We start from the raw sequence: 26,210 nt of genomic DNA, 5'->3' as shown, positions 1-26,210 counted from the left end.
TATTATAATATAATACAGTATAATACTCATCACTAGTCAAAAGGAATGAACAGAACTTGATGTGTCATAAAAAAATCTCAAAATTGAGTAAAATTAGAAGTTTAGGACAATAGTGTTAAAAACAAGTAATATCATATATTTTATGGGTACATACATATATAATGATATTACAAAAATGCATGTGAATGACAGACAGTGAATACAGGGTAGAGGTTACCTCCACCTTTGCCCAGGGAGGGAGGAAGAAGCAGAGGGCAGGGGAGAGGTGTACAGAAAGCTTTAAGTGTTTGGCCATGTTTTGATGGAAAACAAAAAATTTGGTAGAACTTGGTAGTGGATAAAGGGATCTTTATCCGATTATTCTCTATATTTTCCATTACAATTAAATTAATTCAGGTATTTTTAAAATGTAATCAATTGAAAGCCAAATAAAAATGCTCTTGGCATAAGTTTTAAAACCACATTTAAACTTCCCCATGTCCCCAAAATTACAGCCTAAGAAGAGTTATTTCACTTTGCTCCAACAAATATTTGTTGAATGTTTAGTTGTACCAGACTCAAGATTTTGCTGAGATTAGGCTGAAGAAGCAAGTAGGCTCAGCTCTGCCTTTGCAGGATTTTCAGCCTCCCAGGTAGACAGGCCCTGGGCAGGTAAGGAAGCAGGTCCTGATGGGAAAAGAGCCCAGACAGACTAGGTCAGGCCAGGCACCTTCCAGAAAGCAACTGGCCTGGTAGCTCTGCCCTGGAGTGTGAAGTGGGAAATGTTAGGGAGAAGGGCAGTTGACCAGCCCATGGGCAACATGGTGTGATGGGCAGGAAGGTGGAGGAGGAGGAGGTACAAAGAAAGGCAAGGACAGAGGGCAGAGCTGGGTCACCTCAGGGAGGGGCTGATCAGGCTGCTACTAAAGAGGCCCAGAGCACCTGCCCCAGCTCTGCTCAGGATGCCAAGGGAGGGCAGGGGACTTCTCTCCTGCAGGCCTCCCTCAGGCTGCAAACTGTCCCACCTGCTGGGCCCCAGATGAGGAGAGGATGCTAGGCGAAGCTGGGGGCTCTCAGAAATGCCACTGCTACAGCAACTCTGGAAATGCCATAAACAACAACCTCAAGCTAACTTAGGAGTTGGCTTTGTCTCAGATGAGAGAGCATTTCTGAATACACAAAATTCACTCCAGATCCTCTACTGGTGGTTGAACTTTTAACCATGTAAAGAGTCTCTAACTCATTTCCATCAAGCACAAGCACAAGTGTGGTTTCTTCAATGTGGTCTCATTCCAAGCTCTGTAATGGCAGGGTGTTCCCAGGCTTTCTGCTTCTCCAGGGGCCCCTGGGTCTGTTACGTGGCAGAGATGCCCTTCCGCTTTGACTGTGAATATCCACTAGAGAAACCTGATAGCTCTCAAGAGGCAGCGAGGACAGGGGTGTTAGAGTGTGGAAGCCTGCACTGAATCCTAGACATGCCACTAATTAGCTGTGACATCTTGGTCAGGACACCTACCCTCTCTTGTGGACCCCTCTCCTCTTCTGTGAGGATCATCATTGTAGCACCTCATAGGATTAGAATAGTTAATACCTGGGAAATGTGTAGGGTAGCTGGGTCCCGGGAATTACCGCATCTGTGTTGACTACAGTCGTTGCTGTGGTTGTCTATCATATAACTTGAGTCTAGTCATTGATACCAAAAAAGCTAGTTATAAAAAAAAATATATTTTCTGTTTTTGTTTTTGGTTTTTTTTGCAGTAAAAAGTATGTTATTCCATTGCAGTGCAGCTGCCCTGTAGATTTCGAGTTTCATATTACTTTGATTCAGTCTCATCAAGCCTTCACTATTAAGCCAACATCAGGTAAGAAGAGTCAAGATTTCGAGTTTCCAATTTCCTTAGAGTTCTCAGATCAAAGAGGATTTGGAGAGTAGGCCTCAAGTTATAAAAGAGAATCAACCACATTTGAATATGGTGTTTTCAAATGTGTAACAGTAATACATTTTGTGTATACATATGTAAATTGGAATCAGGCACTTGGGAATAAGGACACTTTGGGATCATTTGTATCATGCAGATAATAGTGTCCACATAAATTTCTACCTAGATCAAACCTTGAAATCAGGAGTTAATCCATTCTAATTCTAGTTTTGGCTCTTGGTACATCCTTGGTTGTGTATTCATCTTTTAATTCAATTTCAAATAAAATAGGAATATTATTTCTTCCAAAACTTTCAGAATTTTAAGGAATAGTCTAATGAATTTGTCTCACACATGGTATAGACAGTTTGTGTCTTTGCGTGCCCTTAAAGGATATAAATCCCAACACTGCTCAGGACTTTTGAACGTGAGATCTCACTTGAAGTGATTTCTGCTTTCCGGTTTCTGTCTCTTGATGGTTTTGGATTTAAATATCTGTATACAGTGGTCTGTGGTGAACACTAAAATAGTTTTGTTTTTAAATGCTTGGGTAGTTATCCATTTCTTTCCAGATCTTTCATCACTGCAAATATGTACTTTGTCCAATAAATGAGTGTTCAAAGCAGAAACTATGAATTAAAAAAATGTTTTTTTACTGAAATGTAGTTGACATACAATATAATATTAGTTTCAGGTGTATAGCATAGTGATTCAATATTTATGTACATTGCAAACTGATCACCAGATAAATCTTGCTACCATCTGTCAGGATACAAATATGTTACATATTATTAACTATGTTCCCTTACTATACATTGTATCCCTGTATTATATTTATTTTATAACTGGAAGTTTGTACCTTTTAATCTCCTTTCCCTATTTCTCCCATCCCCCCACCCCCTCTGGCAACCACCAGATCGTTGTCTGTATCTGTGAGTCTTTCTGTTTTGCTTGTTCATTTGTTTTGTTTTTTTAGAATCCCCATATAAGTGAAATCATACAGTATTTGTCTTTCCCTATTTCTGACTTATTTCACTTAGCATAATACCCTCTAGGTCCATCCATGTTGTCGCAAATGGCAAGATTTCTTTTTTTCATGGCCAAGTAATATTCTATATATATGTGTACTTATCAATTTCTTTATCCATTCAAATTCCTCCTAAATTATGAAATAGATTATTTGCTAGAGAACCAGAAACAATTCTGAGATTTTTGAAATACAATGTGGCTACTATTTATATTGCAAATAACAAGACTTGATTCTTTTCCCAGAGAGAAGAACTTTATTATTTTTAAGCTTTAAAGAAGAGAAGATAAATGGTTACCAAAATTATACTAAACAAAATATTTCTGCTTTTAAGTATAGTTGATGTCCTCACAATAAGCCTTTCTATAGTTAGGCTATTATAATAATAGTAGATAGAATAATAATAGTAACGGTTACCTAGTGACTGTTATGTGCCAAGTACTATTATAAGCAATAGATATAGACACATATAACGTACATTTATGTACATATACATTTAATCTGCAGTCACGACCATGTAAGGTTGGTACAATTATTATTTCCATTTTATAGGCATAGAAAAACACAAAAGAGTTAAATAATTTGTCCAGGGACACTCAGTAGTAAGTGGCAGAGGTGGATTTGAACCTACTCAGTCTGGTTCCAAAGTCTATGCACTACATTATAAAATGAAAATTGGATTTCACCTTAACTGGAGATGTTATAAAAGTTTGACCTACAAGGTGTGCCCATAAAGTGTGCCAGCAACTGTGGTCTTAGTCTAGGCTCTACTAAGGGAAATAGAGAGTGTAGCAAGAAAGAGGAGGAAATCCTGCCCCACCCTGGGCTATCAGACCACACTGGACCTCTGGGGTTGTCCCTGAGAGCCACACTGTGAGACATATCCAGATGTCTCAGTGCAAGGCTCACCACCAGGTCAAAGAAGGGAAGAGGTGGTGGGCCTCAGAAACAGAAAAAGGCATGGAAGGCATGCTAGCTGTGTCAATAAGGAGAGTCACTGTGGTGTGGAAAGGAATGGGCGTGAGCTCTGCTCCAAAGGGCAGAACTAGTCCATTGCCAGAGACACCCAAGTTGTTTCTTATCAAATAGCTAGCTCATTGTTGCTGGAGACTGGTGGCAATGTTGCAGAGGAGAGTCAAACATCAGCTGGGGCTTAGAGTAGGTCAGCAACCCACAATTTTGAACACTTGTGAAAATTCTGATGCCCAGGGACCCATCCCTGGTGATCTGGGTTTAGCAGCTCTGGGAAGGATCTGGTTTACTATAATTGCTTGACTAGTTTCATTCATAAGGTCCTGTGCCAGCTGATGGTCTGTAATTCTGTGAAGTTCTGTAGGCAAAAAAAGAAACACTGAGTTTTCTGAGCAGTCAAGATAGGAACTGTTTGTAGGCAGTCAGTGTAGCCACAGTGTGCAGGCATGACTGTGAGAAACACACTCACTTGTCCAAACTCAATAAGTGTACACAGAGACAAAGAGAACAGCTGAGCGAGGCTTTAATGACAGTCTTGCAAGATCGGGTGTCTAGTGAGCAGGCACACCTGAGGTTGTTGGCACCAAATAATTTATTCCTTAGTATGCGAGTCCCTCCCCTGGTTCCTCATTGGCTGAGTACTACAGGGTTCACATTCTTTCCCAGACGTTGCCTAAGCGAATTATATCCACACTGGGCCTTCTCTTACATTTGTCTTAATTTCATTGGGGGTTTAAGAAAACCCAAACAGGTATAGCCAGGCCCTTACCAATTCCCCCACCTGCAACTCCCACTCTCAGCCTGAGCAGCTTCCACCATGTGGCCCTTTGTTAATACCTTACTGTTAAAATGTTTAAACCTCCTGGTGGGAATAAATCACATTTAGGTTTTATGCTTTTTCTAACAGTTCCCCCTCTTCTTATTTAAGAATTTCTGATTTTATTCCCAGTAATGTATTTCAACTCACTCTTGGTCCTTTTTCAAATTTCTCTAATAGATTTACTCTCTTCTTCATAATCAAATTTACCTTCTAAAAACAGAAGATTATTTTGGGTGTATGTCATAGGTATTTGTTTATGACTGCCTCTATAAGCCTCTGAGTCAGGCCTCTCACACAAGGGATTACCCAGCATCCTACAGCAGTTACAACTCCTGCAACTATAACAAGGGATGTTGAAACAGAGGCAACCATACCTTTCCATTTTCCAAACCACCATTGTAACCAGTTTGTAAAAGGGTCATTGATGCCAGAGTTTGCAGCTAATTCATTAGCTGAAGTGGTGGGTGAGTCCTTATAGGGCTTTAGTAATAGTACCCACCAGAGGGTGTATTATTTGGGATAAAAGTACATTTTCCTCTCAACATAACACAGATTCCTCCTTTTTTTTCTGCTAACATCACATCTAATGCTACCCTATTTTCCCAGGTCATCTTGCTGGTAGTGACTAATTGGCTAGCTACTCCTTGAAGAGCATGCCTGGCATAGTTAATAATAAACCTTTGTTGATGGTGGACCACCAAAATAGTGTTGATTTAAATCCTACAACTATTTGGTTTCTAGCTTTAAATTCATTAGGGACTCCTATTGAGCCAATGTATACATTCAAATCAAAGGATCCTTGTAATGATATACGATTTCTATGAAAAATTTATTTTTCAATGGGTGTGGAGAGAAATGCCAGGGTAAATGGAATAGCCAATTGGACTAAAGCACAAGTCTCAGTCCAGCTGGATGGCAATGAGTTGCACAGGTTTCTCTTTCCACAGTACCACTGAACATCAGCTCAGGGGATGTGTAATTCCGAGAAATTGCCCTCTTTACAGACATTTAGGACATGGACACAAGTCAGTAAGTTCCCCACTGGAATTTTGAAACCTTCCTCTTGCATAGAGAGGCATGAAGAGTGATTCATTTTTCTCTAGGAAAAAGTAGGGATTGCCCTCGGGTCTGACTTCTTTAGTGCAGGAAAAAGTAGAGACAAGCTTTCTGCAAGTCTCATTTCCCCAAGCATCCTTGTCCTGACATAGGGCCAACATGCAGTTCACCCCAGTGGGGTCTGTGTCCCAGCCGAGAGAGAACAGGATCACCTGTGCCTATGGTCTTCCAGGAGCACATGCATAACAATTACTTTTGTTCAGAGCTAGTAATTTTTTTTTTTGAAAAATATTTGACCCATTTTACCCAGGTATTGGTGTCTCCATAACCTGTCTTGATTTCAAGAGTCTGTTACAGATCCTTTACTTCTGTTCCAGTAACTAGTTCAGGGTCATTACAGGGAAGCTCTGGCTCATTATCTCCCTCAGGATTGGGAGTGGTCACTGTGGGTGAAGTCTTGTCTTCAATTAAATTAAGACCAAACCTTCCCACGGGATCTACTCCAGTAACATCTGCACGAAGTCCATAAACATGAGGAGCAATTACAGGGTCTGAGTCTAAGTCTTGAGGATTATGTATATAGTTAATAAGAGGGAGTTACACTGTCTGTCCTCGCAATTATCAGGAGGAATACCCTTAGCTAAGTGGAGCTTTCCTTTTAAAGGTTTCCCTGATGCATCTTTTAAAGGATGGGCCGTCCATCCTTGAAACTGGGTAGTCCACTAAACATTGCTCCACCCTGGACATGGGGGCCCATTTGCCTTTATATTCCATTAACATTCGTCCATTCAGGACAGAGATAAATTGTCTCCAGAAAGCTGTCTTTGGTCATTTAGGTCACCACAAGAGAGAACCTGACAAGCATCAAACCTAATGGTTTGGGGGCTTAATGTTTTAGTAATATTGATTACCAGTTTGACAGAATAACCAGGAGTTCCTTCCCATTCTAGGGCTCCCTGCGAGTTGTCTGTGAAATACAGAGTTAGAAGGATAAAAGTTAACATTTTTAGGTCCTCTTTAGTTTTAGCCTTAAGAGTTGGTTAGCCACCTGGGACACCTGCCAATTCTGTTTTGTTCCCAGGTCCCTCAGTCAGTTTTTTAACTCTGCTGTAATTAGTCCAACCCTTTTCAGCCATCCTCAGTGCAGTCTCTGTGGTCAGGAGCACTTGGTAGGGGCCTTCCCAGCTGGGCTGGAGTTGATCTTCTTTCCAGGATTTTACTAACACCAGGTCTCTAGGCTGGAAGCAGTGAGCGAAGGACTCAAGTGGGGGAGTCTGGGCGAGGAGTCCTTTCAGCCTGAGAGAAGATAAGGTAGAAGACACGGCCAGCAAATATTCCCTTTGAAATTGATTTTTTGTTTCCATAGTGGGCAAGGCTGTTGCCCTTCCCAGATATGGTAGCCCATATAATAATTCATAAGGAGAAAGTCCTAAATCCTTTTGGGGAGCAGTTCTAATCCTTAGGAGTGCAATAGGAAGACATTTAGTCCAAGGCAACTTGGTGTCTAGTATTAATTTTGTTAAATGCTTCTTAAGAGCCTGATTCATTCTTTCTACCTTTCCAGAGGATGGTGGATGCCAAGGAGTATGGAAATTCCACTGAACCTGGAATGCCATCATTATTCTCTGTAGTACTTTTGAAGTAAAATGACCCCCCATTATCTGAATCAACATTTTCTATTAACCTAAACCTAGGAATTACTCGCTCTAAAAGTATCTTTATCACTGATTCTGCTGTTGCAGTTGTTAATGGGTGGGCCTCCACCCATCCAGTGAAATGGTCAACAATTACTAATAAATATTTAAGCTTTCCTACTTTTGGCATCTCAAGTAAAGTCAATTTGGATGCTTTGGAATGGTCTTATTCCTGGGGTGTCTTCCTCCAGGTACTGGCTTCTTCATACACTTCTTAATTCTTTGGCATGTTATGCAGCTCCCACAAACCCGTTTAGCAATGGTGTAATACTAGCACACTCATAAACCTTTAGCAAATCATCACACATTGCCTGGGGACCCCAGTGGCTCCCTCTATGTAACATATTCATCAGCTCTCTCATAATAGGTCAGCTGATCATTTCTCTCCCATCTGGTAAATGGTAAGGTCCAGCACCCTCTCTCATTTTGAGATGCCCCCACCTCCTGTAGCTTCTTAATTTCCTTTTTTTTTTTTTTAGAAAATTTTGGGATAAAGAAATTTTAGGGATATTAGGAATGAGATTTAAAAGTCTAATTTTATCTTCAGATGCAGCCTCTTTAAGGCTGTGTCAGCAATTCTATTACCTGTTGCTTCATAAGAATTTCCTTTCTGGTGATCATTCACATGCATTATAGATATTTCAGCTGGAAGTAAAAGATTTTCCAGAATCTCCTTGATTAATTCCCCATGAATAAATTCCTTTACTGTTTATGAGTCCTCTTTCTGTCCAGATTTTTTCAAATGTATGGACTACTCCGAGTCTGATATTCTATGAGGTCTATGTAACTATGGCTCAATTCTGATTGGCCTTCAGTCTCCCCTGCACATAGGAAGCTGGTCAAATTGAGACAGGTGTCTGTGGTTAAGATCAGGTCATCTTTTTCAAGTAAAATTGCTTCATATTTTAAAATTTGAGAATCTATTAGCCAGCGCCCAGCCCCACTGATTGAGTATGACTCGAACCTGCTAAGTAGTACTGACTGTGAGGATTCCTCCAAAAGTTAATTTCCTGCTCTCTTCTACCAGTAAGGCCATGGCTGAGATGGCCTGAACGCATTCAGTCCATCCTTGAGAGACAGGGTCCAGTAGTTTAGACATAAAGGCCACTGGTTGTTTCTTTCCTCCCCAGGCTTGGGTCAAAACCCCTACAGCGGAACCTTGTTCAACAGTAACAAACTAATGAAATGGCTTCTCTAAAGATGAGAGTGCCAGGACTGGGGCAGTGACTAAGGATTGCTTTCAATTCCTCTAGAATTTGTAGTTCCCCTGGGGTCCATTGGAGAGGGTCTGGCTCTCCCTCTACAATTTGAAATACATGCTTCTAGCCTTTCTTTTAACAAACACTTTTTGAGCTTCTCTCAGTAATTCCTCTATAGGTTTCTCATTCCACCTATCTAAATTCTGTAATTTCTTAGCAATATCTGGCCAACTTTTGGTTACAAAATTGACTTTCAAAAGACTGTCCTACCTGAGCTTCTGGGTCAAGTCCTGAATACTTTCTCATCTGGTCCCTGAGTCTCTGTGAAAATACGGTTGGGGTCTCTTTCTTTTCCTGTGGGACTTCAAGTGCCTTAGTAACATTTTGAGATCTTGGGGTTGACTCCCTAATTCCCTTTATAATTAGCCCTTGAAGATCCTGCATTTTAGTTCTATCCCCTAGATTATTATTATCCCATCTAGGATCTACATTTGGGAACTTTTGTTACACTGGCTGGAGACCCTGGCCCGCTGGGTGTTCTGGTTCCCAAATGGACACAGCAGCTCTCCTGATCATCCTCCTCTCACCACCAGGGAATAGGATATTTGTGATGGACATCAGCCTAATCTAAGTATATTTATTAGGTCCCAGGAATTGATCTAGTTGGTCCCAGGAATTGATCCTAGTAGGCCAAGGGGATCTTCTAGCATTGCTTACCCAATTTCCCCTTGTCCTAGTGGGACCTCTCTCAATGGAAACATCTTGGGGTTTCTGGTGGACTCCCCAGAAGGAAGGGAGGAAACTCTCTAAGTCCTTCTTACATTGTTCTGATTCCGTTCTAAGGTTAGAATATGGCGTTGTAGGAGACTTTGTTCCCCTCAAGTCCTAGCCTGAGGATCATAAGGGAGAAGGAGACAAGAAAGCGGGTCCCAATGTTAAATAGATATAAGCAGGGTGGAAAGAGAAAAAGGCCAGGAAAATCCTCTAAAAAGACCCAGAGTTAATTAATTAAAGCTCAAAAAGACAGGAGCAACTTGGCCTGGAATGTTTGAATATTCCCCAGATAAAGGAGGGTACCTCAGCATAGCCTATGTCTTTATTATGTTAATCACACAGGCCCAGTATTGTTTTTTTTTTTTTAACTTTAACTGTTTTTTTTTTCTCCCTCTGGCCCCAGTTGAGTCTGCAACCCAGGCAATCAATTCAACATGCAGGCCCAGGGGTAAACAACATAGCAAAAGGCAGGAAGGAGTCCATCCCAAAGACTACATTTTAATTCCCAGGAAGTCAAGAAGCAAGACTCTCAACTTGCTCATTATCAAGTAACTCGGCCCCCATTGGAGGAAGGGCAGCCAGTCCTGATATGCTCCCAAACCAGGAAGCTGCTGTCCTGGGATGGGGCTAAAGCAGTAAATTTCTTGTGTTAAGCTAATTTTGCAGAATTACCTAGAGGAATGATAAGAAATTTAGTGTCTCATCAAAGATACTTGAGACCACCTAACAAGTCTACACCCCCAGCCCCCCGGCCACCCTCCTAAAGAATCCTTAAAAAGGGGAATTCCCAACCCCTGGGGCGCTCCTTTCTCCGAGGCCACCCGCACCCTCAAAGTGCACAACCTTTTAACTTCAAACTTTCTCCAACCTCCCACCTCCCAGGGCACCCCTCACTTCTGAGGCAGCCTGCACTTTCTCTCTCTCTAAGTAACTCCAAACAAAACTTTCACTACGCCTCACCGCCATGTCCCCGCCCCTCAACTCTCTGCTGTGGCAGGGACAAGGACTGAGGAAAACACAAAACACTCCCCCAACACCCAGACTTATCCTGGGAAGTCTCTTGTAGTTACTCCTCCTTAGTTTTCCCTTCTCTGGTGATGAGGGGAAATGTGGGAAGCACCCTTGGTAACCAACAGAGCACTTAGTCCCTTTCCTTAGGTGAACTGGAGGCTTTATTACTCCCAAAAATAACAAACCTGGCAAAGCCAGTTTTCATCTGATCCAACTTTAATCCAGACAAAATAGTAAAATTTGATTATCTTCTGTTTGTCCTTAACCCTGGTACAGGAGGCGTCCCCCCAGTACCGTAACCTTCACCGCAGCAGGCTATCTGGAGGAATTCCAAGGGAGCTCCTCTGGCTCCCTTTCCCTGCTTCCCTAGGCCTAGAACTTTTATTTCCCGTCTTTCAAGAGGTTCCTGTGTCTGAGTTCCCTGTGTACTCAATCCCCCATAATGGAGGTTTCTTGCATACACCCCCAGCCATTTCCCTCGCGGGGGGACAAAACCGCGGATCGAGACTCCACACTCGCTTCATATCTATGACACATTGCAGTCACACACACTCGACCTCCAAAAAATGCCCAACCACCAAGGCAATACTTATACCCCAGTTTTCCTACCTTGGCTTGTGCACGAGGTTGCCTGGTTGCCGCGGTGCCTGCATTTTCTCCCCTGTGTTGGTCACGCTGTCTCCTCACAACAGTCTCGGGTCTTCTCTCGGCTTCCGGGCAAAGGTGAAATGCCCAGACAGAGCAGGCCGCCGAAAGCCGGGCAGGATGCATCTTCCCACTCTGCTTGGGCCCCCACCTCACACAGGCAAGAGTATCCCGGATGAGCCCCCAAATTGTGGGAAACACACTCACTCGTCCAAATTCAGTAAGTGGACATGGAGACAAAGAGAACAGCTGAGCGAGGCTTTAATGGTGGTCTTGCAAGATCGGGTGTCTAGTGAGCAGGCACACCTGGGGCCGTTGGCGCCAAGTAATTTATTCCCTAGTACACGAGTCCCTCCCCTGGTTCCTTACTGGCAGAGTACTACAGGGTTCACATTCTTTCCCGGACATTGCCTAAGCCAATTATATCCACACTGGGCCTTCTCTTACATTTGTCTTAATTTCATTGTTGGTATAGCCAGGCCCTTACCAATTCCCCCTGCCTCAACCTCCCCTCTGAGTCGGAGCAGCTTCCTGGCATATTTTCCACCAGGTGGCCCTTTGTTAATACCTTACTGTTAAAATGTTTAAACCTCCTGGTGGGAATAAATCACATTTAGGTTTTATGCTTTTTCTAACATGATTGAGGGGTATACAGACAGCAAAGCAGGAAATCATTGTGTTGGGAATGAAGTAATGTAGGTCTCAGAGCCTGAACTAAACTGGTGTCAGCAGCAAGGAAAAAGAAGGGAGAATTTAGAAGAGAGCTAGCAATTCTTATCAAAGCCATACTTCTCTAAAGAACTATTTTCCATGACACAGCATATAAATTTACCAAAAGGGTTTTGAAACACAATCTATTCAAAACCTGAGGACTATGGACGTAAGCAAACACAAAGAGGAGGACAAATGAATGACAACTGTATGTGAAACACTTTTAAAAATGATAAATTATGCAGGCCTTTGCCTGAGCATACAGATTATGAATTGCACAGCCTCATAATAAAGACAAATGGGTTATCCTCAAGCAATTTGTCTGATCCATCTCATAGGTTTTATCATTGTCCAGTTCTTTGTCTGTTGTTTGTCTTTTAAATCCCTCCTTTAAGTAAAATGAAATTGAATATACCAGTTTGGGGTCAAGAGAGAAATGAGAGCAAGGGACATACATTTAGGCACCACCTAGGTATTAATGGAATGTACAGCTGTGGGAAGGGGTAGGAGGTCACCCCAGGAATAAAGGTGTTTCAAAAAGGGAAGTGGGCTGAAGACTTAGCCCAGAGCACACAGCATGCAAAGTACAGCAAGGAGAAGTGGGTCCAGGATAGAGATCAGAATAGGAAGATCAGGAGAGTAGGGTTCAAGAGAGACATTAGTGAATGAATGAACGAACAAATGAAGGAACAAAAGAGACAAGCCAGGGCACTTGAACTTTGAGAATTCTTCCTTTGCAATTTTAAATGATGCACCTTACGTGGGTGATGTTGCTGATGTGGCTTTACAAACTGGCCTCCTCATAGCTATTTTATGAGGCTTAGTCCATCCCTTGGTCCCCTGGTCTCATGCATTTTCTTGCCTTGTTTTCCCACTTCATTCATGTATCAGTGTATCTGTTACACTTTGAAGCTATGGAATTTACTGGCAACTTTTAATCACTTGCAGTAAAAAACCTTAGCTTCCTGAACAGTGAATGCAGTTCAAGCAGCATGGAGCCCAGACAGGCTTTGGGCTTTCCAGGCTTGCAGGCATCGGACTTGACTCATAGGCCTTACAGTTGGACACAGTTGGACTTTTGGCCAAAGTCATTGCCTCCACTTTACAAATTAGTTCCAGGTAGGCTAAAAACCATAGGTTAATTTTACTGTTAGCATGTATATTTGTGGATACTATTTTGGACACATCTTTGATAACTGATTGTCTAAAACCTTGTGAACACATCCATAGTCCATAATGTATAAAGTAACTTCTTTCCCAGGAACTACAAGCATCATTTATCCATGCCTACCAGACATTTTGTGCTCAGGCTTGCCAAATGAAAAAATTTGAATAAAGCTAACTCCATTTACAAGGTATGAATTTCATTCAAGATATGAACCTGACATAATGCCCTCAATGTTAACTCACCTGGTCATTTGCCCACTAGGCATTCTTTTTTTTTTTTTTTTAATTTTATTTTGGTATCATTAATCTACAATTAGATGAAGGACATTATGTTTACTAGGCTCCCCCCTTCACCAAGTCCCCCTCACATCCCCATTCACAGTCACTGTCCATCAACATAGTAAGATGCTGTAAAATCACTACTTGTCTTCTCTGTGTTGCACAGCCCTCCCTGTGCCCCCCCACACACACTATACATGCTAATCATAAGGCCCCCTTTCTTTTTTTCCCACCCTTATCCCTCCCTTCCCACCCATCCTCCCCAGTCCCTTTCCCTTTGGTAACTATTAGTCCATTTTTGGGTTCTGTGCTTCTGCTGCTGTTTTGTTCCTTCAGTTTTCTTTTGTTCTTATACTCCACATATGAGTGAAATCATTTGGTACTTGTCTTTCTCCGCCTGGCTTATTTCACTGAGCATAATACCCTCTAGCTCCGTCCATGTTGTTGTGAATGATAGGATCTGTTTTTTTCTTATGGCTGAGTAATATTCCATTGTGTATATGTACCACATCTTCTTTATCCATTCATCTACTGATGGACATTTAGGTTGCTTCCATATCTTAGCTATTGTAAATAGTGCAGTGATAAACATAGGGGTGCATCTGTCTTTTTCAAACTGGAGTGCTGCATTCTTGGGGTAAATTCTGCCCACTGGGCATTCTTAAGATACCTGTGTGCACTGTAGCTGTCTGAAGCCAGATATGCTGATGGGGCCAAGATTATTTCTGAGATTAGGGAAAAAGAAGTGAAGGATTTTGTAACTTTCCTTATGCTGCTGACAGGAAGCCATATACAATTAAAACATCAAGAACACTCTGTTGATGATTTTGGAAGAGCCATCAATACATTATTTTGACCAAGATCTTATTAGTGTTGGAGACCCAAATGCCATAAAAAAATGTTGAACTTGCTTGCTTTTGACCACTTTGAGATCCTGGACATTGGCTTGGTGTCAGTTATACTCAAGAAGGTTGCGTGCAATTCATGTAAATAGTAAAAAATGTAGCATAAAATAGCTAGTTTAGCAAGAGTTCCTGGGGGCTGTTGCCCAGAGTTCTTGTATAAAGTTTTAATACTTTCATTATTTTAATTATGAGGAACATATCAGCCATTTACAAATAATTTCATATTTTACATTTTCTTCCAAAAGGCAAATTTCCTATAACTTTATATTGATTTGGGAGTAATCCCAGAGCTTCTGCCCTTGGTTTGGCCTCAGACCACTTTTTGGTTTGTATGCATTATCCATAGGCCTAGGGCCACCATCTCAGCAGGCAGCACATCCTGGCAAAGAACAAATTCCCTTTCCCTTGGAATGAGCATTAGGATGCCATGAACATTGCACCCTACCTGTCAAAGCCCAGCACACCTCTGAACACTTTGTACTCTGCATAGACTACCTAGACTTGACTCCTACTCTAATCCTATCATCTCAGTTGGATTCATTCATAACTCCTGCCATGGTGCTGCCCAAACCTGAGCATTTACCCATTTAGGTTTCAAAAGAAAGTGAGCATTAACCACTTTTTGCCTTTTTTTTTCCCTTCTAAGGCCCCTTGACCCCAGGCCAAGGTATTTTACCATGTAACAAAAATCCTCACCTGCAGGGCCCAGAAACCTTTGGGAGTCCATGGGCAAAACCATTCCTTCTCGGCAGGAATATGAATAGGGAAGGTTGCCCCTGCTTCTCCCAGCCTCACTGTACACCTGCAGATAGGTGGGACAGAAGAGCCCCAAACCCCAGCACAAACTGTCCAGGGGACAGGTTAGGATTGTCATGGGGATGGGAAGACCTTTGGATCCCTAGTTCACAAAGGAGTCCCCTATGAAATGTTTCTTATTGTTGGTTAGGACCATCAAGAATAGCCTCATACCAAAAAATATATGCCAATTATATAGCTACATAGAAGAATGGAGACACACAGGTACATCTTTGGCAGGTGGTGGAAATGAGGTGAGATAGGCCAGCAAAACACTTCTGATAACCTTCCAGTTCAGCAAATGGAGAACAGCCAGGGGCCATATACGGAGTTGGAAAAGAATGCTCATGAAAAGTAAACTCAAGAGATGAACGACTTTTTGACTTTCTAGTGCACCAAATCTATGGTGAGGAAGTGAAAACTCATTTGGGACAGTTAATATATCAAATGTAAATGAGTTCCCTATGTCCCTTATTTAAGGATGTAGGTAATTGATTTATAGTAGCATACTGAAGAAAGCAGGAAAAGCTAGACAGGTAGGTGGCAACTCTTCATGCACAGGCCCTGACACAGCTCTGTCACGTGGGTAGTGGTGCTGCATTTTACTCGGCACTCAGTATATCCTCGGTGGGTGGCAGGGTTTGTACACAGTGAGACTGGCATAAAGTTGATAGTCACTCCCATTTCGTGATTGTGAACCACATGCCAGACACTGTGCGCACATCACATGATATAAGGGGAGATCTATTATCATCACCTTTATATAGCTGAGAACAGTGAGGCTCAGGGAGACCCAGTGACTCACACATGGCAGCAGGGTTTAACTCCCAACCCAAGCTCTCAACTACCACTCCAGGCTGGAAAAGTAATGGCACCAGCAAGCCTTGAAATAGGAGAATGATTCAAATAGAACTGTATCACAGGCTAATAAGAGTTCAGGAAAATTTTGTAAGAGAGAAGTTAGAGAAATTAATAAAGCTGTCAACCAGGTCTTGTATATTGTTCTTGCCTTTGGGGGCCCTGGGCATCTCCTGTTCAAGATGGCCATTTGGTGGCATGTCACCCTGGGCTGGCTTGAGCTCAGTTGATCCCAGCAGTGTTCAGTGAACTTCACCCAGAGAACAATGCCTGTACCTTGACCAAACTCTGTACCTCTACTGCCCACCAAGAAGTGCCAGTTCTAGGGAGGCCCAGGGAGAGGTCAGGGATGGCTTGGCCCAGCTCTTTATCCTGCTGGGAAGCCTGTCTTCCAGGAGACTGGAAGAGAATGCTGGCTTTAATTACAGGAGAGCAGGCCCTTCTGTGGGTCCCATAGGGCTGGTCTGGGGCAGGAACTATGCCAAAAGCAGGCAACAGCATCAATGGGGCAGAAGGAAAAGGACAGCTCTGAGTGTAAGTGTGGGAAATAGTGGGTTAAATACATAAATGTTACCTTAAGAAGTGCCTTTATAAAAATAGTGTTATAAAAATTCAAAACACTGCAAAAAAAGTACAAAATCTAAGTAGAAAAATGTTTCCCAGAATCTCACCACTCCATAAATAACCATCATTAACATCTGTTGAACATGATTGCAGACACCTTTCTATGCTTATATACAAGGAGAAGAAGGGAAGGGAGGCTAGTAAATACAACCATACAGAGACAGATAAAAATATTAGAAAAATGGTATCATGTAATACATAAATACTATTTTAGTTACTCAATATTGATTGAAGAAAAACAGGTGAAGCTGAAGGAATCGATGAACTTTCTTGATATCAGTGACATTCATTATTAAAATTTACTGCTAAAATTAAAGAGAGAGATTATAAAAACATTAAGAGATCAAAGCCACTGTCTTTTTCCACTGCATGCTTCAACTTGAGCCAGAATCCTGATTGTGCAAGAATGGGGGTGCACCAGCGTACTTCCTCCCCTCCCCAACTTAACTCCAAGTCTGTCAAATTATTTTATGTTTTTTGGATTTATAGCATTTATATTAGCATAACATAGCATTTATTATAACTATAAATGCCACAGCTACTTAGTTTCTGTTTAAATGCAACCAGGGTTTCACTTCCATTCTTTGTTCCATACTTTCTTCATCCTTAAGGTTTGTATTCAGCTCTTTTTGTGGCTGTCTGGATTTTGTCCTGTGCTGGCTTGTTAACCAAAGGCTCCCAGGTACACCAAGAGTGCCCGCATGTTTGAGAATGCCTCTGCTGCCTATCATCCTGAAGGGCAACTTGACTGGGTATGAAAGTCTTGGTTTACAACTTGGTTCATTTCCCAACTTTGTGGATATTGCTTGATTGCCCTCTGCTTTGCATTGCTAGGAATTCAGAGGCTGGTTTGACTCTTTCCCCATCCAGCATGAATTCTGGATGCCTATAGAATCATTTTTTTTTCCAACCTTAATGTGAAGTAATTTGCCAGGGTATGTATTAGTGTTGCTCTCTGTAATTTTTTTCCTGAAACATGACATGTCATTTGACCTGGAGAAAGATGACCTTCATTGTCTTAGGAAATTTTTCAATTTTTAAGTCTGAATATTTTAATCTTCTGTTTGCTTTGTTCTCTTCCTCAGATATAGATTATGTGTATATGTTGGTTATCCTTTGCTTTCAGTATCTTTCATCTTTAAAATAATTTAATTTTGTGTGGATTACTCACTCCTGCTGCCTGTCTCTACCCATGTGTTTCAGCATGTGCACGTGCATGAGTGGGGCATGTGGGGTTCCTTTTTTTTTTTTAATTTTTATTTTGGTATCATTAATCTACAATTACATGAAGGACATTATGTTTACTGGGCTCCCCCCTTCACCAAGTCCCCCTCACATCCCTGTTCACAGTCACTGTCCATCAACATAGTAAGATGCTGTAAAATCACTACTTGTTTTCTCTGTGTTGCACAGCCCTCCCTGTGCCCCCCCCAACTATACATGTTAATCGTAATGCCCCCTTTCTTTTTTTCCCACCCTTATCCCTCCCTTCCCACCCATCCTCCCCAGTCCCTTTCCCTTTGATAACTGTTAGTCCATTCTTGGGTTCTGTGCTTCTGCTGCTGTTTTGTTCCTTCAGTTTTCTTTTGTTCTTATACTCATGTGGGGTTCCTTTTTGATGCAGTATCTACCTCAGTAACAGTTCCTTTTCTTTTTTTCATTTTTGTGCTAAGCTCCACCAACTCTCCTCTCTTTCTAGTGTTCTAATATTGCTCCTTGAATCTGGTGACTTTCTGTGGCAAGATCAGGCTGTCTACAGTTTCTTTAAAACTGGTGAACCAGCTGTGCCCCAGTGACATCCTCTTCTGATGCATATTCTTCACCTGATTTTTGCCTATGTTCCTTTCCTCCTTCAAAATGTATTAATTTTTAAATTTGTGGGTTTTGTGCAGAGTACGTATGTTGTTGGTTCTACTCAGCAGTTCACTTAACCTTGAATAGGGCCTGCTACCAACAGAAGAATCATGTGGGAAAATGGATAATGCTAATGCTAACAGCTACTGCTTACATAGCACTTAGCAGTGCCAGATACTGCTCTGAATGTAAAGCTCCTCAAACACTCCCAACAGCTTGAAGGAGTAGATTCTATTACTATGCCCACTTTACAAATGAATCTGAGGCATGGAGTGTTTAGGTAAGTTGCCCATGGGCAAAGCGGGGATTGGACTCCAGGCATCTGCACTTGAGCATCTTGGGAGAATATCTCCCATTGCCACCCTGGGCTCATGAAGATCAGCGAGTCAAATCATCTGTGCTGAGTGCTGCCATTCTGTGGCCACTTGCTCCCTCTCTCCCCACCATGTCACTTCCAGCCATCTTCTGAAGTAGGTCCTGGGTCTAAGACAGTAGAAATGGCATGACCGCACTTCAGCTCCTCTGCCCTGTGATTCTGTGATGTTGACATAGGGCCTCTTGTTATAATCCCCACTTCTCCAGGGCCCAGCCACACCTCCCATTTTGTCACTATAATAGTTGGGTATGTTTTTCAGAGCTGTCTTTCTTCCTTTTGGGGAAGCCTGCTGCCTCCTGGCTCTTGGCATGTTGCCCTGCCTTACTGGTCAGAATTTGGTGAGCATGCTGCTTTCTTGTGCTCTGGGGTTGTAGTTATTTCCCTTGCTGAATAGATTTTTCTTCTCTCTCAGTTTTTGTCCTCAAGTTAAAGCAGCTTCCTTCACCATATTGCACCAAAATTGCAGCTGGGTTCATTTCTGCACACTTGGCAGCCTCCCTTGGGTCCTACATTACTCAGCCCTCATTCATTCCGGACCCAAGGACTCAGCACCTGCCCATGTGTGTCAGGCACTGTAACAGTCTCTGGGTACCACGGGGACCAGACAGGCACCCTCTTTGCTCTGTTGAGGCTGACATTCCAGTGGGGGAGAGACAAGCACACACTGAGGACATTGCCCAGAGTAGAAATGTGAAGACAGTTAAAACATAGTGATGTGGCCGGGGACTGCTCTCAGCTGGTGGTCAGGGAATACATTTCTGAGGGAAAGTAGGGTCAGCTTACACCCAGTGGATAAAGTGGTGCCAGACGTGGTTAAAGCCAAGGAAGCCATCATGCAGAGGCCATGAGGTGGGAACAGGCTTGGCACAGCCACACTGAGGGAAGTACTGAAGCCCAGCCCATCTGGAAGGTGTAGCAAGGGGAGGAAGGCACAAGACCAGGTAGGAGAGGCTGACAGGGACTTGAGTGGGTAGGAGTCAGTGTTCTGTTTTGACTGGAGGAGTCTAAGCCTGGAGCTGTGGGGGTGCCACATGACGTCATTATGTTTAGGTTCCTGTGGGGAAAGTGGATCAGAGGAGCATAGGGGAAAGCAGACTGTCGCCATAGGCTGGAAGCTGAGCTTGGCCTGGATGGGTGCTGGTCGGGGGGATGGTGAAGGGTGGGTGGTGGAGTGGACAGGCCTTGCTGATGCACCAGAAAGGCTGCTGGGTTCAGGAGGCGGCTCCCGGTTTCAGCCTGAGTGCTGCCAATGCAGGGTGCTCCCTGCAGCTCTCCGAGCCCAGCAGTAGGCATTCCTGTACAGTCACTCTGAACTCCCAGAAGCTGTCTTTGCAGCGCTGGACACAGTGCCTAGCACAGTGGAACGCAATACCCATGTGCTGCGCTCATTGCTCCCGGCCGCAGGTTACAGTCTTGACAAAAAATGAACTGCTGACCTGGCTGCTTCCCCAGCATCCTTCTAGGCAGACTGCTCCTCCTCAGCTTTCCATTCGCACAGGCCAAGCCCCGAGGCTGTTCTGATCCTGCTCGCCAGTCTGCATTTGGGGTATTTGATGGACAGGGAGGAAAAGGAAGATTCCAAAAGACTTCTTACTGTTTCTTATTTCTAGTTCCAGTCACAAAGGCTGGCTGGCGGGAGAAGGGAATTATTCAAATAAGTCCTGGGGATTAGTAGCAGTCTCTGTACCACATGGGCCTTTATCTGCTGTGGCTGAGGAGGAGTTGTGTCTTCCCAGGAAGTTTAGAATTGAACCAGGGCTTCCATTTCACCCGTCCGAAGAAAGTCATCAGGCCTAAAGTTTAGGTAAACCTTTCTGAGGCACCAGTCTTCCTTTTCTTTGAGTGCAGATTTGCCTGCATTTGGCACTTTGGTGGAGCAAAAGAAAGCATCTAGTGGTTTGGGAAACATCCCAGTGGCTTGGCATCATGAGACAACTGCCTCTTCCTTCTTAAGAACTCAAGTAGAAGTTTCTTCAAGAAAGATTTCCTCAGCCTGATACTTTAATGCTCATTTAATATACAATAAATTATTACTTGTCTTATTTGGCATAAATGTTGGGAGGACACATTTGTAGGACACGCATATGCATTATCCCAGACCCTGTATATTATTTTCTCCTTGAAGCCTTGCCCCATTTTACAGATGAGAAAACTGAGCATCAGGTCAAGTAACAGAGCTCCTGCAAGGCCCAACAGGGATGTAAGTGTGTGTGGTCTCCAAGGACTTTCCTGGACAGTGATGGTGGCCTGCAGTTGTCCCAGTGGGTGGTGTGTGGTTCATGGTGGCAAGTCAGATGGAAGGATCACCTTGAAGCCCTCCCTTTTGTGATCTAGTGAATGTCAACAACTTGTTCATGGACAATTTTTCAACTATGTAACTATTAAATTCCCTACTGAATCTTAGAGAGATTAAGAAGTTTACCCAAAATCATACAGCTAGTAAAACCTTAAACCTTGGAAGAATAAGACCAGTACTTACTAGCACTTAAAGCATGTGGGTTAAATGGCTTTGTGGCAATTTAGGGAAAATGAGCTGTACTTTCTGAGATTTTTTTAAGAAAAAGTTATTTAAAATTATAACAATATTGTAATAACACTGTATGGACATGTAAGAAAGAAGAAATTTTTAAAACTTATTCCCATCCTGGGCTTTACTGACTAACAAATAATGTACTTTCATTTCTCTATCTCCTTTTAGTAACTGCCCATATTTATGTATGTTTTCTTATTAAGGTATCATTGATATACACTCTTATGACAGTTTCACAAGAAAAACAATGCGGTTATTACCTTTACCCTTATTATCAAGTCCCCCCCCCATACCCCATTGCAGTCACTGCTACAGAGTCCCTACTTGACTTCTCTGAGCTACACTGTCTTCCCCGTGACCCCACACACACCATGTGCACCAATCATGATACCCCACAATCCCCTTCTCCCTTCCTCCTTACCCGCCCTCCCCTCCCCTCCCCTTTGATAACCACTAGTCCCTTCTTGGAGTCTGTGAGTCTGCTGCTATTTTGTTCCTTCAGTTTTGCTTCACTGTTATACTCCGCAAATGAGGGAAATCATTTGGTATTTGTCTTTCTCTGCCTGATATTTCACTGAGCATAATACCCTCTAGCTCCATCCATATTGTTGCAAATGGTAGAATTTGTTTCTTTCTTATGGCTGATATTTATGTATGTTTTATATCATTGTAATCAAGGCAAGAGATAGAGTGCTATTTTCTGATAACCTCACTGAGCATTATAGATACCATTTTCCAGCACTATTACATTTTCATCATGATACTCATTTTACTGATAAACTAGGGCTTTCTGCCTGTAGTTTATATCTAAGAGTTTCTCTCCTCTCTGCCGACCTTACGCCCTTCCCTGCCCTGTGATTTAACATTATCCCTGATTATGTTAAGGGTAGTGATCTGATGTTGGCCCCAGATGAAATTAGATTGAAACCACAAAATCATGTCTTGGATCTTTTTAAATGAAGTAACAATGATTTGGATGCCCTTCTCACTTTTAAAACATGAAACCTATTCTCCTGTCTCCCGCCGTTAGGTTTTTGCTACGTAGTAAATCGTGACTGCTTGGCACACCTTTTATAGTTGTTAACATTTGACAGTCAGCTGAGACCAAGTTCCATCAGCATAACTGTGCTGATTGGCATCCCTGCTAATGGGTAGAGCAGTGTGCTCCGGTTGCCAGGCTGCACCTCTGTTGTGCTTTATGTATGCGGTCTGAGCTGGGAGCCTTCAAAAATAAATCAGCCACGTCAAGGCAAACATGAGTCCTTGTTCCAGAGCTTTTTCTTATTTTTAAAGTCAATGAGATGGAGTAGAAGCAATAGAATGTGTTCAGTATCAAGCCCCCAAAGAATTGCCAGCATTTTTTGACTGTGTGGTCAATGTATTGAACTCCGGCACATCATGAAGTCTCTATCCAGTGGATGTAGGTTGACCAATGGAACTGAGCTTTTCTGTTGATTCACTTTTCCCTGCAATGGGCTTTTCAGTCACTAGTGGGTGTCATTTAGAGATTTTGACTTCTATTCACAGGAAATTGGCAAATAACTATTTCTGAAGCACTGTACTAGAGCCCGTGGAAGAGAAAAGAGCTTTGGTGTCTGGTGTCCACCTTAGGAGCTTGCAGTCAAGTTGGGAGACTTAAAAACTTTGAAAGGTAATAGTTCAGGTAGCACATGATTAGTGAGGGCTGATGGAAGTTTAGGAGAGTAAAGGCTGTTCTGGATGGAGAGTCATGAGTTTCATGTAATATGTAGGCTGACATAGGCTTTGAAATTTGAGCTCATTCACTCATTCAACCAGCATTTATTAAGGTGGGAACACAGTAATGAGCAGGCACCTGCTTTTGTAAAACTTACATTTGAATCTAGGTGCAGGCAGACAATAAAGAGATAATGTCAAAGAGTAGGATGAAAAAAAAAAGATATGAGAAAAGGCTCTTTAGGTTGAGGGAATAGCAAGTACTGAGACAGCAAGAGCCCTGTGTCTGAGGATTAGAGCAAAGGCCCCTTTCTTCTTCCAGGTCTCAGCTGGAACACCTCCTCACCTTCCTATTCACCCTAATCTCAAATAGCACGCCACATTTTACTTGCCTCTCCATACACTGTGTTATTTGTCTTGTTGGTATTCATGACGTGACTTTGTATTTTATGCTCATTTGTTTATTTCCTTGTATTTGCTACCCCCAACTAGTGTGTAAACTCTGTGAGATCTTGGACTTTGTCTTTTTTATTCCTGTTTCTCAAGCACCTAAAACAGTGCCTGGCACACAGTAAGTGCTCAGTCTTGTGTGACCACTTGGATGGCTGAGTGAAAGGTCCATGTGGCTGAGCATAGAGAACAAGAGAGAGAGTGGTACAAGACTCCAAGGAGGAGATAGATGGGAAGGAGAGTATGCCAAGCATTTGTGAGGGAAGGTGGTCAGTCTTCTGCAGGGACAGTGAAAAGACTAGAGGCACAAGGGCATAAGGAATCATCTAGAAAGCAAGCCAGAGAGCATTCAGTGGAAGTCAGAGAAAACATCTGCCATTTTCGCACCTAGTACACTGATCGTCTGCCTTCCCTCTCTCCCTTTAATTTTTCTTTTCATGTTTTTTGAACACCTCCTATATTCTAATCCTTTGGCACCAGAGGTACAAGGGAGGAAAAAGACATGGTGGAATATTTGACTTTGGAGAGAACAGTAGCCCATCCTGAAGATTTGAAAGGAGAAAATCATATTACACAAAAATATCAGGACCTGAATTATTTGGACAGAAACTTTTAGAAGTGTTCCTAGCTTTTCCTTGCTTACAGCATTAACATTGACATCTGATAATTAGCTTGAAGATTATAGTTCTGGAAATTCATTTCTTATTCAGTAATGCTGACTGATATGTATATATTTATATAACTTACATGATCAAATATAAAGGATTCAAGTAGTAACTGGTAAATGAGATCAGTGTAAACATGTGGAAGTTGATTCATGTGTATTTAATGAAAAGACCAAATGAAGATAATAGAAATACCTGTGCTTATTATAGGCCAACCATATTTGCATGTATGTGTCAGTCTTTTTGAGTGGACTCCACAAGAAGAGAAAGTAACATGTTTTCTCATTTTATCCTCTAGGAATAATTCCAGCTAATGGGAAGATGAATGTGACTGTTAAGTTTACACCCTTTCAGTATGGGATTGCACAAATAAAAATGCAGTTATGGATTTCACAGTTCAACTCTCAGCCATACGAATGTGTCTTTACTGGAACGTGTTATCCCAACGTGGCTTTAAAGTATGGCTGCTTTAGAGTGTTTTTGTTTATTCTTAAAAAGTTTTTTTAAACCCAAGTCTTCCTTTCTGCTGTTCTTTCTCTCTTGAAACAGAATGCCATCAAAAACTTACTTAAAATGAACTTTCATGAAATCCACTTTAAAATATAACAGCATGCATAATGCATAGAATATCTCTATGCTTGCAGCAGTAGTTGTTTCTGCCAAGAGGGGTAGAAATAACTGAGAAAAGGGATTTTCGAGGGATATTTGCTATCACTGATTACTACTGGTGTGCTTTTCGAATTTTTGACCATATGTATATATTACTACCTATTCAAAATTTTACATTATAGTTAATTGAATGTCTGCTGTGGCCAGTGTCCATTGCAAAGCCCCATGGGAAATGGTCCATACCCTGAAGATATCCCCAACAGGGGAGCTGCTGTCATAGAAGCCATGTACCACAAGTGACTTTGACCTAAGGCAGAAATGCAACTGTGTCAAGGGAGGTTTTTTTAAAGCACAATCATTGTTCAAGTCAGGTTGTGGATGAAAAATGGGACTAAGTTTTAAGTTTCCACCAAATTTTTTTCTGAACTTCTATTTCCATTTGAATGTTAGCCTGTATTTTTATTTCCCAATGTATCTAGTTAAGATTAGGTTTTTTCTAATATAAATGATTTTTATAAAAGTTAAGTAGAAAATTTGTCACAATGTAAATACTAATCTTGGAAATTCTTACAAATATGTTGAAAATGAAGAAATAGCTTGGTTTTCCTTCACTTCCCTTCACATATAGACACACATCCCATAGTAACATCATTAGGCTATTAAAAGTGGAGTAACAACTTTACATCAAAATATGAACTCCATGATTTATTAAATATTTATATCACGATTTTTTCCTTAAAAATTCTAAAGCCTAAATCAACTATAGAATATTAGTGTGGCCTCCTGAACCCAAATCCTTCAAGTAGAAATAAAATTACTTGGGCAATAAACAAGTGGCATTGGATATAAAGAAAAAACAATGCTAATTTTTCTGGTGTCAGATAAACTGACTAAGCAAAATGCTGTTTGCCACCTCATGCCATGTTCTGCAGTACACAAATAACTTTCTTAAAGACATCACTTGGGTGGGATTTTTACTTTTGGATCCTTCTTAAATATTCATGTTCTTAAATACACACTGTATAGCGCAAGCACCATGCAAATGCAGATGTATACTATTTCTAAACTATTATGTTTGGTTTCCCAAATAGTTTAATATTTTATTTAGTGCACTCTTGATGTTCTCAAGGACTATGTCTCAAGACCTGCCTGTCCCCAGACTGTAAATAGTACTATAATATATAAGCTCAATCGTGAAGGAAAGAAATTATCCTGGCTGCAGTGTTCTCTGAAAGTTTCTTGGGCTGTTTTTCCATTTCGGGTAGGGTGTGTGATGGATTTACTCATGTCCTAAATGTGACACTACCAAACTCTGTGTGTAGCTCTTTAGTTTATACACTTTCTTGGGCCCCTTCATTTCCATCGTCGACACTAAGTCAGATTTCTTAAGGAGACTGTTTTTTAATACCCTCAAAATCTTGTTTTTGTTTTCTCCTGTTCAAAGCAGATCTGAACACTCTGTTGAGATGTGGATGCTGGGCCCCAGCTCACTCCCTAACCAAGTGCCTCATCCCTGCACATCACAGCATGTCAGTGTGTGCCTCACCACAGGACAGGTCCTCCCATGCATGGACCTTTCAGGCACCCTTCCATAGG

General features: G+C 41.9%; 1 protein-coding gene across 5 annotated transcripts in view; it reads left to right on the top strand.

The window, feature by feature from the left end:
* Positions 1-26,210, top strand: part of CFAP221 (cilia and flagella associated protein 221) — a 107,225-nt gene that overhangs the window by 43,917 nt on the left and 37,098 nt on the right. For all 5 annotated transcript variants that reach the window (XM_017653657.3, XM_017653643.3, XM_017653652.3 and 2 more), the window contains exons 7-8: positions 1,738-1,841; positions 24,304-24,463. In XM_017653657.3, coding sequence (XP_017509146.1) covers positions 1,738-1,841; positions 24,304-24,463 — 264 coding nt within the window. The remainder of the gene's footprint in view (positions 1-1,737; positions 1,842-24,303; positions 24,464-26,210) is intronic.

This window comes from Manis javanica, chromosome 7 (genome assembly GCF_040802235.1).
Source record: "Manis javanica isolate MJ-LG chromosome 7, MJ_LKY, whole genome shotgun sequence".
Classification (NCBI taxonomy): domain Eukaryota; kingdom Metazoa; phylum Chordata; class Mammalia; order Pholidota; family Manidae; genus Manis; species Manis javanica.
This window is presented reverse-complemented; position numbering and strand designations above follow the sequence as displayed.